At 33.1% G+C, this 13,963-nt stretch overlaps 2 protein-coding genes, 1 long non-coding RNA gene and 3 other non-coding genes across 10 annotated transcripts; 2 read left to right on the plus strand and 4 right to left on the minus strand.

Moving 5' to 3' along the window:
• Positions 1-1,279: 1,279 nt before the first annotated feature.
• On the minus strand, positions 1,280-3,077 carry LOC140810076 (uncharacterized). Its single transcript, XR_012113234.1, has 2 exons — positions 1,813-3,077; positions 1,280-1,774 (listed from the first exon to the last, which is right to left on the minus strand). It is a non-coding gene; the product is annotated as an uncharacterized lncRNA (long non-coding RNA).
• LOC140811022 (small nucleolar RNA Z155) lies at positions 1,529-1,603 on the minus strand. The gene has a single exon (XR_012113415.1). It is a non-coding gene; the product is annotated as a small nucleolar RNA Z155 (small nucleolar RNA).
• Positions 1,691-1,780, minus strand: LOC140811020 (small nucleolar RNA R41). The gene has a single exon (XR_012113413.1). It is a non-coding gene; the product is annotated as a small nucleolar RNA R41 (small nucleolar RNA).
• On the minus strand, positions 2,461-2,541 carry LOC140811021 (small nucleolar RNA R16). Its single transcript, XR_012113414.1, has one exon. It is a non-coding gene; the product is annotated as a small nucleolar RNA R16 (small nucleolar RNA).
• A 1,747-nt stretch (positions 3,078-4,824) lies between the features above and the next one.
• Positions 4,825-10,584, plus strand: LOC140808883 (N-alpha-acetyltransferase MAK3-like). 5 transcript variants are annotated; one of them, XM_073166215.1, is made up of 6 exons: positions 4,825-5,254; positions 5,489-5,589; positions 8,954-9,266; positions 9,365-9,485; positions 9,887-9,942; positions 10,044-10,579. In XM_073166215.1, exons 3-6 carry the CDS (start codon positions 9,096-9,098, stop codon positions 10,287-10,289), a joined length of 594 nt encoding a protein of 197 aa, XP_073022316.1. In that variant the 5' UTR covers positions 4,825-5,254; positions 5,489-5,589; positions 8,954-9,095; the 3' UTR covers positions 10,290-10,579. The 5 variants fall into 5 exon arrangements, with proteins under 5 accessions (XP_073022316.1, XP_073022315.1, XP_073022317.1 ...); XM_073166214.1 differs by having other exon boundaries at positions 9,073-9,266; positions 10,044-10,576; XM_073166216.1 differs by lacking the exon at positions 5,489-5,589 and having other exon boundaries at positions 9,073-9,266; positions 10,044-10,582.
• Positions 10,585-10,969: 385 nt separating this feature from the next.
• Positions 10,970-13,372, plus strand: LOC140808885 (outer envelope pore protein 24B, chloroplastic-like). Its single transcript, XM_073166219.1, has 3 exons — positions 10,970-11,311; positions 11,435-11,794; positions 13,062-13,372. Exons 1-3 carry the CDS (start codon positions 11,114-11,116, stop codon positions 13,140-13,142), a joined length of 639 nt encoding a protein of 212 aa, XP_073022320.1. The 5' UTR covers positions 10,970-11,113; the 3' UTR covers positions 13,143-13,372.
• The last annotated feature ends 591 nt before the right edge of the window (positions 13,373-13,963 follow it).

Consider the following 13,963-nt stretch of genomic DNA (forward strand, 5'->3'; position numbering starts at 1 on the left):
ATACTCATCATTTTATGGATCCAAATTTTTTTATTCACTTGTGGAATTGGAATACAAACTTTAATGGACAATAAAATTTCTAAATATAAAGATGGATGATGTAATAAATTAAGCAAATTGTAACTTAAGAACTTTGATCAACTAAAAAATTATACATGTGAGAATTCGAATATTTATGAAACAAAATTTAAATCATTTTATGATAAACAATTCTTGTAAAATCATTTAACGTTGGTCAAAACATTGACATTATAATCGCATACTTCATATATTTAGTGAAAATTGTAATCAAGATGAACATGCTCATATGTTATAAAACAAGTGTGCCTTTATGAAAGTTTGGACATTGAAACACCTAAAAATGGTGCTGGTTTCAATTAAATGGACAAAAGCTTCTGCTTGTTATCTAATAAAATCTTTTAAGTTTATTCTCCTATTTATTCCTCAATTCTTTTCGGTAGTGTTTGATTTGTTTATACATGTTTCAAGGAGAGTATTACCTTTCTAATAATAATTATTTTATGTTGTATATGGTTTTGTTTATATAATTCTTCTTATTCTATTTATATTTTTGGTTAAACGACGGATAACGGTTTAATCAATTTTACGCAATAGTTCAACCAATTTTTTTTAAAAAAATATAGTATACATTTCTTTTAAAATGGATTAAATTCACTCAATAGCTTTAGTTTATATTTACATGGAAAAAATTTTTTTTTTTAGATGAACCATATCGGATTCCATCTTATTAGTATTACAAGATAAGACAATCGTTACAATAGTTCACAGATAGCTTTTAGCATCATATATCCAATTCATAATGTTCTGAATCTTCTGATTTAGAGTTGTAGAATAAAAACTTGGTATTGGGTTTCGTTTTATCATTTTTTTTATTGTGAATTCTATGTGAATAATTTTTTCAGAATTAAATATATAAACAATAAAGCTTTTTGAACGAATAGCCCACTTTTAGTTGCTTGCCATATTGCGATAGATTGATAAGATTTGAGGTTAAACCTTCTTTCCTGCCAAAGTTATTACATATTGAAAGTAACTTATTGATGAATTATGTTGTTTAGTTATCACAAATTTGAAGAATGCACTTTTTACCACGGAATTATTCCTATAAATATTCATGTTTTAGATTTCATACAGTCTACTACAATATCAATTTTAATCTGTCTATCAGATGCAAAGCTTCTCAAACTTAAAAACATTAAAATTCTACCTAAAGACATCATTTATCAGGCATTAATGGTTAAACCAGAGAAGCAATAAACCTGGGAAAATAAATATTATAAAGCATAAAGCAAAATGTGACGTTGTCCTGGCCTGCGGACAATGCAAGTGCAAACACCATTTAACCTACGCTCCCTCAAAAGCTAATAAATTTTCAACAGTTTGAGTTCAGACAAGGCTGAAACAAAATTTATATATTACTATCATGGGGAGCTTAGCTTCAAAGTAGAAAAAAGAAAACAAAATCAAACAAGAACGTAAATGAAGCTTTTCTTCATGAAACAAGAATCATTGATCAGATAATTGTAGTCTGTTTTTTTACCTCGTCATAATACATCCGGAATCGTATATCCTCAACTCAATGGCTCTGAAAGTTCAAGAAATAAAAAAAATTGAAGAGAGTAAACTTTAAGATTTGACATGTTAAAACAGCATGGAAAAATTATGAGGGGAATAGGCTCAGAAGGATCCATTGGTTTCTATAATCAAAGGGAAAATTACCCTCAGAAAATAGGTAGTTTTAAATCATCATAGCCTCACTCAGCCACCTCCACAGATTGCTGGCCTTGGTACCCAAATTAAATATATCAAGAAAATCACTAAAACTACAACAAACATGAACAGGGAAATATTTCCCAGACAATTTTTTGTTTTATCATGTGTTTCGAATCATATAGAAATTGATGCTTTGCTCAGAACTCGGATAAACAATCATGAACAAATTTCATACGTCCAGACATAATTGAAAGAAGTTCATCACTGCAGAACCAAAGAAGAATAAAAAGTAAGACATCATAAAAGCTCATTTTTGAAATTGAAATTCATCCATCCAAACATAGTCTCAGAGAAATCCCTAAAGAGGAACTAGGCAGACAATCAACACAGCATCAGATTCTGACCGCCCGTCTGCTTTTCTCATCATTGAGTATTGCTCGAATTCACAGGATTATCTACCAAACTAAAGTGTAATAAAATCAACTCGGGTTAAGATGAATAATGCCACTAAAAATATTAGAGCCCTTTGAAATTAAAAAAAAATTTATCGAGGCTCATTTGGATTAGATTGTGGGTAATTAATGAAAGAAAATGAGATTTGGAATCCAAATTCAACAACACAGTATTTGATACACAATCCATTCAAACAAATAAAAAGAAACGTTTTTTAAATTCAAAAGAACACAATCCAAACAAAAAGATTAAAATTTTCGCGGAGAGACAGCTTAAGGCATCAGATAATAAGCGGAGTTATGTCAACACTATCTTTCAGTGTGTAGGATAAGAAATCTTGCATCATTTGCCTTCCAATCCAACAAAAAATTAAAATTAAAATAAACAGATTCTCATTAAAATCAATACAAACTAGTAGCAGAACAAACTCAATCACCGAAAACCCATCCAAAGAATAAAAAAGGCGACTCAAATTCACAATTAAATCGCAGAAAACGGTACAAAAAACATTCACCAAAGTGGAAATTTACCTTTCCACCCAAAAGAAAATCTTTTTGGTGCAGCAAAATGAATAAATATTACAGCTAAAAACAAAGAGATTTAGGAAGGTCCATTTGACACCATGGCAATGCAAACAGAGTGCGTGCAATGGGCTGGTAAGCCATCCGATTTGAGTTTATGCATCAGTTATATCTCCAAGCAGACTTCAGTTCATACAAGGAGAGGGTAAACCAGATGCAATCTAGGTTCTAGATCTAAATCTAAATAAAAATTTCTTAGAAGTACATTATACAGGTAGAGAAATCGGCTGCAGAGAAGATGGAAGCTAAGGGCATCGGTAGGCGAATTATATAGGTTTGTTTAAATAGCCATTTGGAAAATTAGGGTTTGGGCCGTCTACCCTATTTTTGGAAGGTAATTTACCCTTCTTGTAACCGTTCAACTCTGGACTTAAAAGTTTGAATTTAGTGGGCTTTGTATCTAAATAAAGCCCATCAGTTTGTGGGAGACTGTTGTCGAGAGAATTTAGGGTTTAGGCCTGCTTTCATATATATATAAACCATGATTCTCTACAAAATAGAAAAATATATATTTTTAAGTTTCTTTACGTATTTTTCTATGTACTAGTTTCAATTCTCTCGTACGAGATTTCAAATAAAATAATTAATCATTAATTAACAAAAACAAATAAATAACTTGAATTTGAGTAGGTGGATGCTACTCATTGTCCACATAACACAAGACATGTATGTCGAGCGATGAATCATTATCGTCCATCCATACATCATCATATATAAGAAGATAGTAGGTCATGGTTTTCTTCTTTTTAAAATCATCGCATCAGAAAATCAATTCAATTACTCGTTCCATGTATTGATTCTCTAGTACAATGATTTTAAAAAAATAATTAATCTTTAATTAACAAAAACGAGGAAATAACTTGACTTTGACTTGATAGATGCTGTCTACATCGATGGTGTCCTCATCAACTCAACACAAGTGTTGTGTGTTGAATGATTAATCATGATCATTCAACCATACATTACATTACTTATAAACAAATAGGTAGGGTTGTCAATCGTGTCGGGTGGGTCGGCTTTCGGGTCAACCAGTGAATTTTTTTTATTTTTTTTCAACACGAATCCGAAAACCTCCAACCCGAACACGAATCCGTCTAACCCGATTCAATCCGTCTAACCCGCCTAACCCGAATTTTATTTATTTTTTAAAAAAAATAAATGAAAAAAATTCGAAAAAATAAAAAATAATAATAATATTTTAATTTAAACACATAATAACAAAATTTCTGATTTAAATGGTAGAAAATTAAAAATATATTTACTAAATCAAATAAATAATTATTAAAAAAATAAAAAATATTCAAAATAAATATTAAATGATGAAAATTTATAATATAAATATACGATAAATTTTGTTCAAACATACAATATATAAACATATATGTAATATTTTCAAAAAAATCGGGTCAACCCGTGACCTAACCCGAAACTCGTGTAATATGGAACTAACTCGAACCCAACCCAACCCGAAAAACCTCAATCCAAACCTGATTTTTTTCGTGTGAGGTCGTGTCACATTTTTCACATTTTGACACCCCTACAAATAAGTGGTTATGGTTTTCTTCCTCCATCTCACCCATGATCACTGGGGACCAAAGTCTTTCCTTACAGTTATACGGGCTACACCAAACACAGAAAACCGTTTGCCATAATTTTTTATAAAATAAAAAATATAAATTTTTTATTCGCTTGGTGTGTTTTTCTATGTACGAGTTTCATGTATCGATTCTTAGTACGATGATTTAAAATAATAAAATTAATAATTACTTAACAAAACAAAGAAATAACTTGACTTGATAGATGTTACCCAGATATTAACTATATATATCGATAACATTTTCATCTATTCAATATATTATATATGTGTTGAATAGATTAATAATAATCATATGACTAACATAACAAAACCTATGTATTATTTCTTCGGCGGATGATTTAAAAAGGAAATAATTAATTAATAATAAAAACAAGGAAATACGGGTCGTTGGGAAAAAAGGAAACAACGGACAACAACGTAAATTTGATAACACATACATATATATATCGATAACATTTACAAATTTCTTTCCCCATTTCACTGCTGCAGTTTTCTACCCTCCTCGCGATTCCATGTTTTATTTCTTCTCATTCGATCGCTTCCGCCATTCCATCGATTTAACATCTTATATTCTTATTCGCGTGCATCAATCTTCGCTTCTCCCCCCTTCTCATATCTCGATTTTTTTATTCAATTGAAAAACTTCTTTTGTGGTCAAATTGTGCCGAAGCGTCGAAGATTGTGAACAATTTTGCGCTGATTTGGTCTTTGAGAACAATTTTAATAGAAGCCTGGATTATTTGTTTGCTATTCGTAGAGAGTACATTGTTACTTTCTTGATCGTATATGTTTGTTTGTAGTTTTTGTCACTAAGAAGCTGGACATGGATCATTTATTGAATGTTCGTTCTTGCAAAGACAAGGCCTTGGCTCGGAGGTTAGCTATCAAGGTACATAATATTTATGTCTTGTTGCCTTTCTTGTCTTTCTTGAATGTTCTTATAAAAAAATCTACCGCCAAAGGGATTACATGTCTCAGTACGTATACTCGGGACTTGTATGCGGGGTTAGAATGTATTTTATGAGTCGTTATCAACTCTTTAATTTTTTTTCTATATTTGTGAAAATCGCGAAGGATGAGAGAAATAGTGTATTTGATATTCGAAATCTGGCTTCGGATGCAGGTTAAAAGCAAATCTTTTGCTGCCTTAGTGGTCGTGAATCAAATATTGTTCACTTTGAAAGAGTTCACAAGCCATTTACAAATCAACATTTTTTGGCATAGGTATTCCCCTTTTGTGATTGTGAACTGTATTATTTATGATTTGTTGCCTGTTAGTTTAAATTGTTTTTTGCTTGCACTGAATTTTCTTTATTTTGTTATTCTCGAAAGTTGAAGTATTGTGTATAATATATACTGCTTGCATATTAACTTTTTGTAAAAGTTTCACTCATTTTACGTTATAAGATTGATTTCTAGTTGTAATGTATCAAGAGATTTAACCATAATTTGCTAACAATGTAAAAGTTTCTTGTTTAATTTTCTGCCATGGGTTTATTAAGTTTATCTTGAAAGGGTACTGTGATGAATTTTTTTAAAATTTTTTATTTATTCTGAAAAGGTTAAAGATTTTTAATGTGCTGGGTGCAAACAATTTATCTTATCACCGATGAAGAACTTTAACTCTTGTTAATGCACATTTGATTCAAACAATTTTTATTGAAAGAAGATGGGAAAAATTAAACGAGACATTATTTTATGATTGTCGGACCTGGGTCCTGACAAGTTACGTTGTTAACCATAGTGGCTATATTGTGGTATTTGGGATCTCGAGAGCCGTCGTCCATCATGCTAACTTGAACTTACATGTGGCTTTGCATATTTTCTTCACCTTGCAGCATCTTCTACCACATTACTACGAGCTTCAACTGCTGCAGTGCTAATTTCTTAAAACTACGAGTGTGAATGAATGCAATCATTTGGAACTGCGATAGAGTACCTTATGTGAAGCATTATAACATGTGTTGAAAAGTTACACTAAAAAAACGTGTTGAAAAGTGCAAATGATCGAGTTTTTCTTGGACTGAAAAATCCCTAAAATAAATTTAACTTCGCAAGTGCACAAGTCAAGTTATAGAATAGTGCACAGTACGAATATCGTCCTACCGTGACTGTATTTCACAATTGTTATTTTCAGAAGTTAAACTTTAGCTAGACGTAAATGACGATTTAATGTGAATTTATCTATTAAAATTTCAAAGACAAAAATTATGCAATACGACAATAATATCAGGTCAGTGAAAATCTTAAAATCAAATGAGAATGAATTTGTCGGGAATTTCACCTATCCCTTGTTTATTTCAAACAACTAATATCGAGTGCTACTCGTGTTTTTAACAAGATCTCCTAATTTATTAACACACACTCTCAATCTGTGTTAAACTAATTCAACACAATGAAGGTGATTGCATGAACGATTAGTGAAATCCCATAGCTTTCGACCTATTGGACTATGGCTATCAACATATATTCAATTTCATATATCTATGCAAATTTTAGATCCATATGCAATATTACTTGTTCTTATTGCAAGCTATTCTTTCGAACTTACTTGCAATATCAAAATATCGTGAAAGTTAGCTACACTTTAATGTTCTACGAAAAAAAGTAATATAATAAGTATAAAACAAAATTCGATAATCAAATTAATCAAAATAACGTTTCAAGGCAGGATCCCCTTAAATGCGAACATGTATGAAAAGTTGGCTACTAAAAGTCATAATAAATTTATCAAAACAAAGTTTTTGAACTAAAATATTGAGAGAAGTGAAGAACAGAAGAAAAACTGCGTGAAAATCCTCAAGTTCTTCTTGCTCCCTCGACTCTCTTCTTTTCTGTTGCCTCCGATGACTCTTCAAAAATGAATTCTTTCTCTAGGGCGGTCAAAATAACCTTCCCCAGCCCGAGCTGCTCGTAAATCTGCAGTATTTATTGTACTCAGGCGCCCTGAGACAGACGATTTCACCCGCCCTAGGGTGCCATGCTCGGCGTCCAGCATTCATTATCCACTCGTACGCACTGTGGTGGGCAATTTCATCCGCCCTAGCGCGTCATGCTTGCATATTAGCTCATATTTCCTTATTCTCTTGATCAAATCAACCCAAAACAAATAAAGGAAAACTAATATGCGAAATATGAATAAAAACGACAAAAAATAGACTCGACATAAACGAAACATCCACGAATGAGAGTCGCAATGACTAGATAAAGTACATAAAAACGATAAACATCAGCAAACATGAATCTCTGATCGCATTATTGATAGCTGATCTAGGTGATTTTGTTAATTCAATTCCAAGCACCTCAATAATGATTCTTGAAGGTCCAATAAGAATTGTTATTGATCTACCTAATAATGATAATGAAGAAAGGCAAGTGTTTTACTACAGATCCCTTTCTTTAGGTTATCCCTGCCGCCCTGCTTATGGCAAGGATGGAGAAAAAGCCTTCAGGTGCAATTTCTATTTAAACTTAAATTATTGGATCCATCCCTGCCTGAAAAAAGCACAGGTTATATATCCAATTTCTTGTTCGTTTCTTTACATGTTGGCATATGATTGCAAGGACGTATGATTTAGCAGCTAACTGGAATAAATAGAAGAAATTAGGTAAGCTTCATACAGGCAGAATAAGGAATAGCCTGTCGTGGACCTGCATATAATTAATAATCATAGAAATTCATCATGATATTGGCTACTTTTTATGACTAACGAGCTTCCAGCTGAGAACATAGCACTGTTCTGGTACTCTCGGGAAAGAATTGCATGAGCTGGGGTATTCTGTCGGAACACTAGAATCTTAACATTTGGTGGGAAAGGCAGAAAGATTGCATCTTTTCCTGTCAATAATTAAAACTAAAAAAAAAGTTCAACTGATTAGAAGAGGTGTGAAGGGGAAGAGAGTTGGACGCCTTCCCAAGAATTTCATATCCATAGCAAAACATGGAAAGCTAAACTAGCTTTAAAGGACTACAGTATGTGGAACTTAAATTAAGTGTTACATATGTTTAATGGGCAATGAGCGACGTGATTTTTGGTTTGTACAACTTGAGATAGAAGAATACTCAAAACCAGAAAGATACTTTAAAAAATTGATTCATTCTTCATAGGAACATGAAACTTGAGAAGTAGGGAGCAGTATGATGCGACCACAACACAAAATAGAGAGAACATAAACTGATATATCCTTTACAAGAAGCAACACCCAGCCAAGGATTAAATCCTTTACAAGAAGAAAGGCGATCCTCTCTCCTACCCTAGCACAAGGCTAGTCATACAGACAATCTGCTAGAATACCCCCTCTTCGTACTAACAATAATCTTATATATTTCTGATTTCTTGCTTCTCCCTTTCCCCTTCTCCAAGTAACATTTTCTAAAATATTGGGGCCCAATAAAATGATATTGGCTATCTGTGCCTGTGTACAAAGGAAAGAAGAGACCCAAGGGTGGGGATATGCATAATTGGGCAAGCGGCCGCAATAGCATGGTTGGGCATCTGACTTGAGAGACGATAGGGAGAGACAATAGGAGGACCTCTACCCTGGCACTTTTAACATCTTTATCCTAAGGCTTAGGAATTCACCGTAGAACTTATTTTGGAAAAGTAGAAAGACATTCATTTCAATGAATCCTTAATCATCCAACCCCCTGAAAATCAGAAACGAAAAAATCTATAAGGCATTGGTGTCAGTTGCTCTTTTCTGCAGCGACGGTGGCTCTGCTGTGGGAGATGGAGCAGGCAAAAGCAGAATTCGATGTGTCGGAGATACAGTACGTCAGCTACAGTGGAGAGCACCATCTGCCCCTCATAATGGATTTGGTTGATCAGGAGCTGAGTGAACCCTATTCTATCTTCACTTACAGATACTTTGTCTATCTCTGGCCACAACTATCATTCCTAGTAAGTCTTGATATTAATTTATTCACTGTACCAATTTCAGGAGATATTTTTATTTGACTTAAATGAATTAGAATCACTTGGATTACATTCATCTATAGGCATTCCACAAAGGCAAATGTGTGGGGACAGTGGTGTGCAAGATGGGAGATCATCGCCATACTTTCAGAGGATATATAGCCATGCTTGTTGTTATCAAACCTTACCGAGGCAAAGGAATTGGTGTGTATTATTTCTGTATCATTCATGTACACTACAACCTTTTTTATTATATTTTTTTCTATATACTTTTTATTATCATTTTAAATATGTCATCTAAATGGAGTCAAGATGTCTAGGTGAAGACAGACAACAACTCACATATGGAATACTATTTTATGGTTTCTTGAAAACAATTTTAAATCAAACTTGATTGTTAATTTATAGCACACCAAGTCTGGTGCTTCGTTTGGTTGGGAGTATTACCCTTTTTTATTTCTTGCTATTAAAGAATCCTGTTGGCGCTCTTGATTCTATGCTATACACCATCGAAAAGGTTTGATCAATTCCTACTAGTGTTTTTTTTAATGGCAAGATACACTGATTAATAGATATGTATTATTGAATAACTCTGCTTTTGGCAGCTACTGAACTTGTTACTAGATCAATTAAAGTGATGATGGAATCCGGTTGTGAAGAGGTATGCATATAAGTAGATTTTACGAACACGGCTTGTTAATAATATCTACTCTGGTTGTTGATGAAATAATAGCAATTCTTTATTTATGTGTGTTTCTACAGGTGACATTAGAAGCAGAAGTCACAAATAAAGGAGCACTAGCGCTATATGGTCGTCTTGGGTTTATTCGAGCGAAGAGGCTTTTCCGATATTACCTGAATGGGGTTGATGCTTTCAGGCTCAAGCTAATGTTTCCTCGTATGGACCCACCAAACTACCATGAGTCCACACCAAACTACCATGAGTCCACAAACGTGAATGTCTTGACTGATCATGGAACGACTCCTGAAGCAGATTCAGGGCACTAATGCAGCTTCAGTCTCATGCTCATCTGGGAACTGAAGATTATACACACTTCATATTTGTGTCTTCGTGTTCATGAAAAAAAAATGGTACGTAATTTCTTCTTTTTTAAAAAAAAACATTTTTTTTGTGACAAGTTGCTCCTTTTTTTTCCTTTTATATCTATTGTATCACACATTTATCACATTCTTTTCACAATTGAGGAAGTTTGTTTCTGCCCCTATGAAGAATTCTTCTGAATAAGCTAGCAGTGTAGTTTTGCAGAAGAACAAAGGTTCGAAGGTAATTTGATAATAAGGTAAAAATATTTTTTATTTATCCCATAAAAATCATATCAAACAATGTATATATTTTGCAGAAGAACAAAGGTTCGTTCTTAGAAAGGAAGAATATATAAATATATATAAGAAATTATTTTCTTTTATAGAAAGGAAGAATGTATTATTATATCTAAGAAATTGTTTTATATATTTCTGCCGATCTATAAAATTGTCGGAAGAAAATATATATCGATTAATTTATAAGTATGAGGTTATTATGATAAATAGGAAAAAATTTGTATTTTTGAAGTAAAATAATTTATTGTATATAAATTAATTATTAATACACGTAAATTTTTTTAAAATCAAAGAACTTAATCTTGAGTTATTAAAAATAAAATAAAAAAGAAGAAAAATGTGAATTAGGTGGGCTGTTATTGCCAGTCAGCCGCCCGACGAGACCAAGCCAAATTCTCATTCATTTTCAGTCCACCATTTTGTTTGTATTGTACGCTCTCTCGCTGTTCCACCATCAAAATTAGCCCAGATTTTCTTAGCAATCCCAAAAAATGAAAGCTTCGTTCAAAGCAAGATATGAGCCCGATAAGGCCTCCGCCACCGCCACTGTCGCCGTTAACGCCGGCGATTTCAAGCTTCGTGCGTGCATGACTGATGCCACCGTGGTCAACGGCCCCTGCTTGAACGGCTTAGCCTTAGCCCTCGAGAAACCTGGCTTCTTCATCGTCGACTACAACGTCCCCAAAAACGTAAGAGCGGATAAATAACTGCTCCTTTAAACATCTTTGTGTCTGGGCTGCATTTGCCGTGTAAGAATGTAATTCGCATGTTTGGAATGTTAAATTGATGGAATGTGATTTCGATTATCGCAGGATTTTAGGTTTCAGTTTATGAATACGGTTAGGGTAGCTGAGAAACCGTTGAACTTAACTTACATTCACAGCAAAGGTGATGAACGGACGATAGTGGATGGATGTTTGGTGATTGATTCGGCCAATAAAGTTTCAGCTAATCATGTGCTTGGTACTGGTAATTCTAAGTTGAAGTATACTTATTTGCACGGAGGGTTGACGACTTTTGAGCCCAGCTACGATCTGGGGAAGAATGCTTGGGATTTTGCTGTTTCACGCAGGGTTTTTGGCGATGACGTGTTTCGGGCTACATATCAGACCTCTAGCAAGAACTTGGGGCTTGAGTGGTCGCGCAGCTCTAAGCTGCACGGTTCGTTTAAGGTATAATTTATTGTTTCAATTCATATATATCAGTTGGTTGTGTTGGAATGCAAGCTCGAGAAAGCTTTATGCTCGACTAAATTGTGTCTTAGGAATTGCTGCAAGAATCCTTGGTGCTTACTGTAGTTAAGCTTGATGGTAATGGGTTTTGTATCGGCAATAATAATCCTTGGTGCTTACTGAAATTAAGATTAACATGTTTTCTGAGTTCACGAATAGTAAATATGTAATGTGTGAATCTAGATGAAAAGAAATTATTGATTGATCGGATGCTTTTCAATGGATATATGTAGGTGATACTGGATAGTACTTGTGGCACAGATGTTATTTCTTATTGAAAACTGATGCATAACATGGTTACAACTTACATATTTTAAGACTTTGAACAGAGACATCATTGGTTCTACAAAGTTTCTTTCTGGCTTAGTTTGTTTGTGCATAATGAAACATGAAGCCTGCTTATATGTTCATAGAATGCAATATGAATGATGCATATCTATCACCTAGCGATCTTTGTAACAGCTTTGTCATCAGGGAATCACTAATGTCTTAGCAGTCAAGTTTGTCTTGGTGTAACCAAGGTTTCAAAGTAATTGAGTCGTTTGAATATTATTTAATTTGTATTTGAAATTGTTAGACTCAAACTGATATCCATCATTGCCATAGAGATGCTCGTGCTTCTGAATTACAGGTGACCAGTTGTCTCAAGTGCCTTTTCATAGAGTGTAGAACTGTAGATGTAAGCTCTTGCTTGCTTGCTTTTTATATATATATATATATATATATATATATATATATATATATATATATATATATATATATATATATATATATATATATATATATATATATATATATATATATATTTTAGGTGACAAATTGAGGTGAGAATGCCATGAATTGCTTAACCTAAGTTGTCTTGGAAGATTAACCCTATAAACCTTTCAAAGATCTCCCCCCAACCTTACGAGGAGGAAATATGTACTACTAGGAAGACGGCCTTGTCTGAAGTAAGAGTATTACAAGTGAAGGTGGAAATCAATCGGTTATGCTTTAAAATTTAAGTTTGTGTAAGAGAATACAGTCAATAGTTTAACAATTAAAACGCTCTGTATGTTTTAATCGGATATTTGGGAGTATGTGCTTGATGAGAGATAATCAATAGTATGCTTCAACATTACTCTTGTACAATGTATAAAATGCATTGATTTCTCTTCAGTACTGTCAAGAGAAGAACTTTCTTTTAAATTCCCTCAAACTCTTGCAGATATCAGCATCTGTCAACTTAGTGGAGGAACGAAAAACACCCAAGCTGTGTGCTGAGACTACCTGGGACTTCGAAATGTGATATTATTCAATCTCTTCATATGCTGCGCGGTATCAATCTGGACAGCTGATTTTATAGATTAAAGAATACTTTTTTATTACTTTCATCGTGGCCGTTAATACTGTTCATCTTGCAATTGTGCTGATCGACGATTTACAGCATAATCTTGAGCTTTTGCTTCAGTTGGATTTATCAGCATAAATTTTAGAATTTATCAGCTTCAATCAGAATGTGATTGAATTTTTACTTGCTGCGTCGCCTTACTAAAAACATAAATTGTGGCCAGAATACAAATATTTTACTGCATTGTACCAAACCAATACAGGCCCATACCAATATAGGCCCATGAAGGCAGAATCCCTCTCTTCCAAGCATTCTTGTGAAGAGACCTTCCATATTATTTCATACAAAAGCTTCAAAGATTAGTTTTTGTAGAAATTTTAAAAAATCAAATGATTAGTTATTAAACTACCTTTCGACAATTAATACAATACGAAACTATTGAAATTTTTTAAAGAGCTTACAAAATCCTCGAGAATTTGGGTGGGAAAAACAAAAAAAATCTATCCTTTTTTGTGAAATGTCGGTAATTAATCAAGCTTCGTGATAAATGTTATTCAATTTGGTTATATTTTTTACGTCTATCTCATGTTTATTGGAAAAAAATTATATTCAGTTGGCACAAATTTTAAAAAATTAGAGATTTGTGAATCAATGCAAATATTAATAATCAATAAAGTTTGAAATTTGATAATTAGGACTTATGGCATGAAAAATATATAAACAATTTTTTTTTAAACAAATTAGACTGATTATCAGAGTTTTGTTAATTTGAAAATTTT

Source organism: Primulina eburnea, chromosome 13 (genome assembly GCF_022965805.1).
Source record: "Primulina eburnea isolate SZY01 chromosome 13, ASM2296580v1, whole genome shotgun sequence".
Taxonomy (NCBI): domain Eukaryota; kingdom Viridiplantae; phylum Streptophyta; class Magnoliopsida; order Lamiales; family Gesneriaceae; genus Primulina; species Primulina eburnea.

What these genes read in the sequence shown, in the direction of transcription:
- LOC140808885 (XM_073166219.1), top strand. Translation starts at nt 11,114, where the DNA reads ATGAAAGCTTCGTTCAAAGCAAGATATGAGCCCGATAAGGCCTCCGCC. An exon ending in ACTACAACGTCCCCAAAAAC is followed by an intron (nt 11,312 to 11,434) that starts GTAAGAGCGGAT and finishes CGATTATCGCAG; the next exon opens with GATTTTAGGTTTCAGTTTAT. An exon ending in AGCTGCACGGTTCGTTTAAG is followed by an intron (nt 11,795 to 13,061) that starts GTATAATTTATT and finishes AAACTCTTGCAG; the next exon opens with ATATCAGCATCTGTCAACTT.
- LOC140808883 (XM_073166213.1), top strand. Translation starts at nt 7,790, where the DNA reads ATGGCAAGGATGGAGAAAAAGCCTTCAG. An exon ending in TTACCGAGGCAAAGGAATTG is followed by an intron (nt 9,486 to 9,886) that starts GTGTGTATTATT and finishes TGCTTTTGGCAG; the next exon opens with CTACTGAACTTGTTACTAGA. An exon ending in TGGAATCCGGTTGTGAAGAG is followed by an intron (nt 9,943 to 10,043) that starts GTATGCATATAA and finishes GTGTTTCTACAG; the next exon opens with GTGACATTAGAAGCAGAAGT.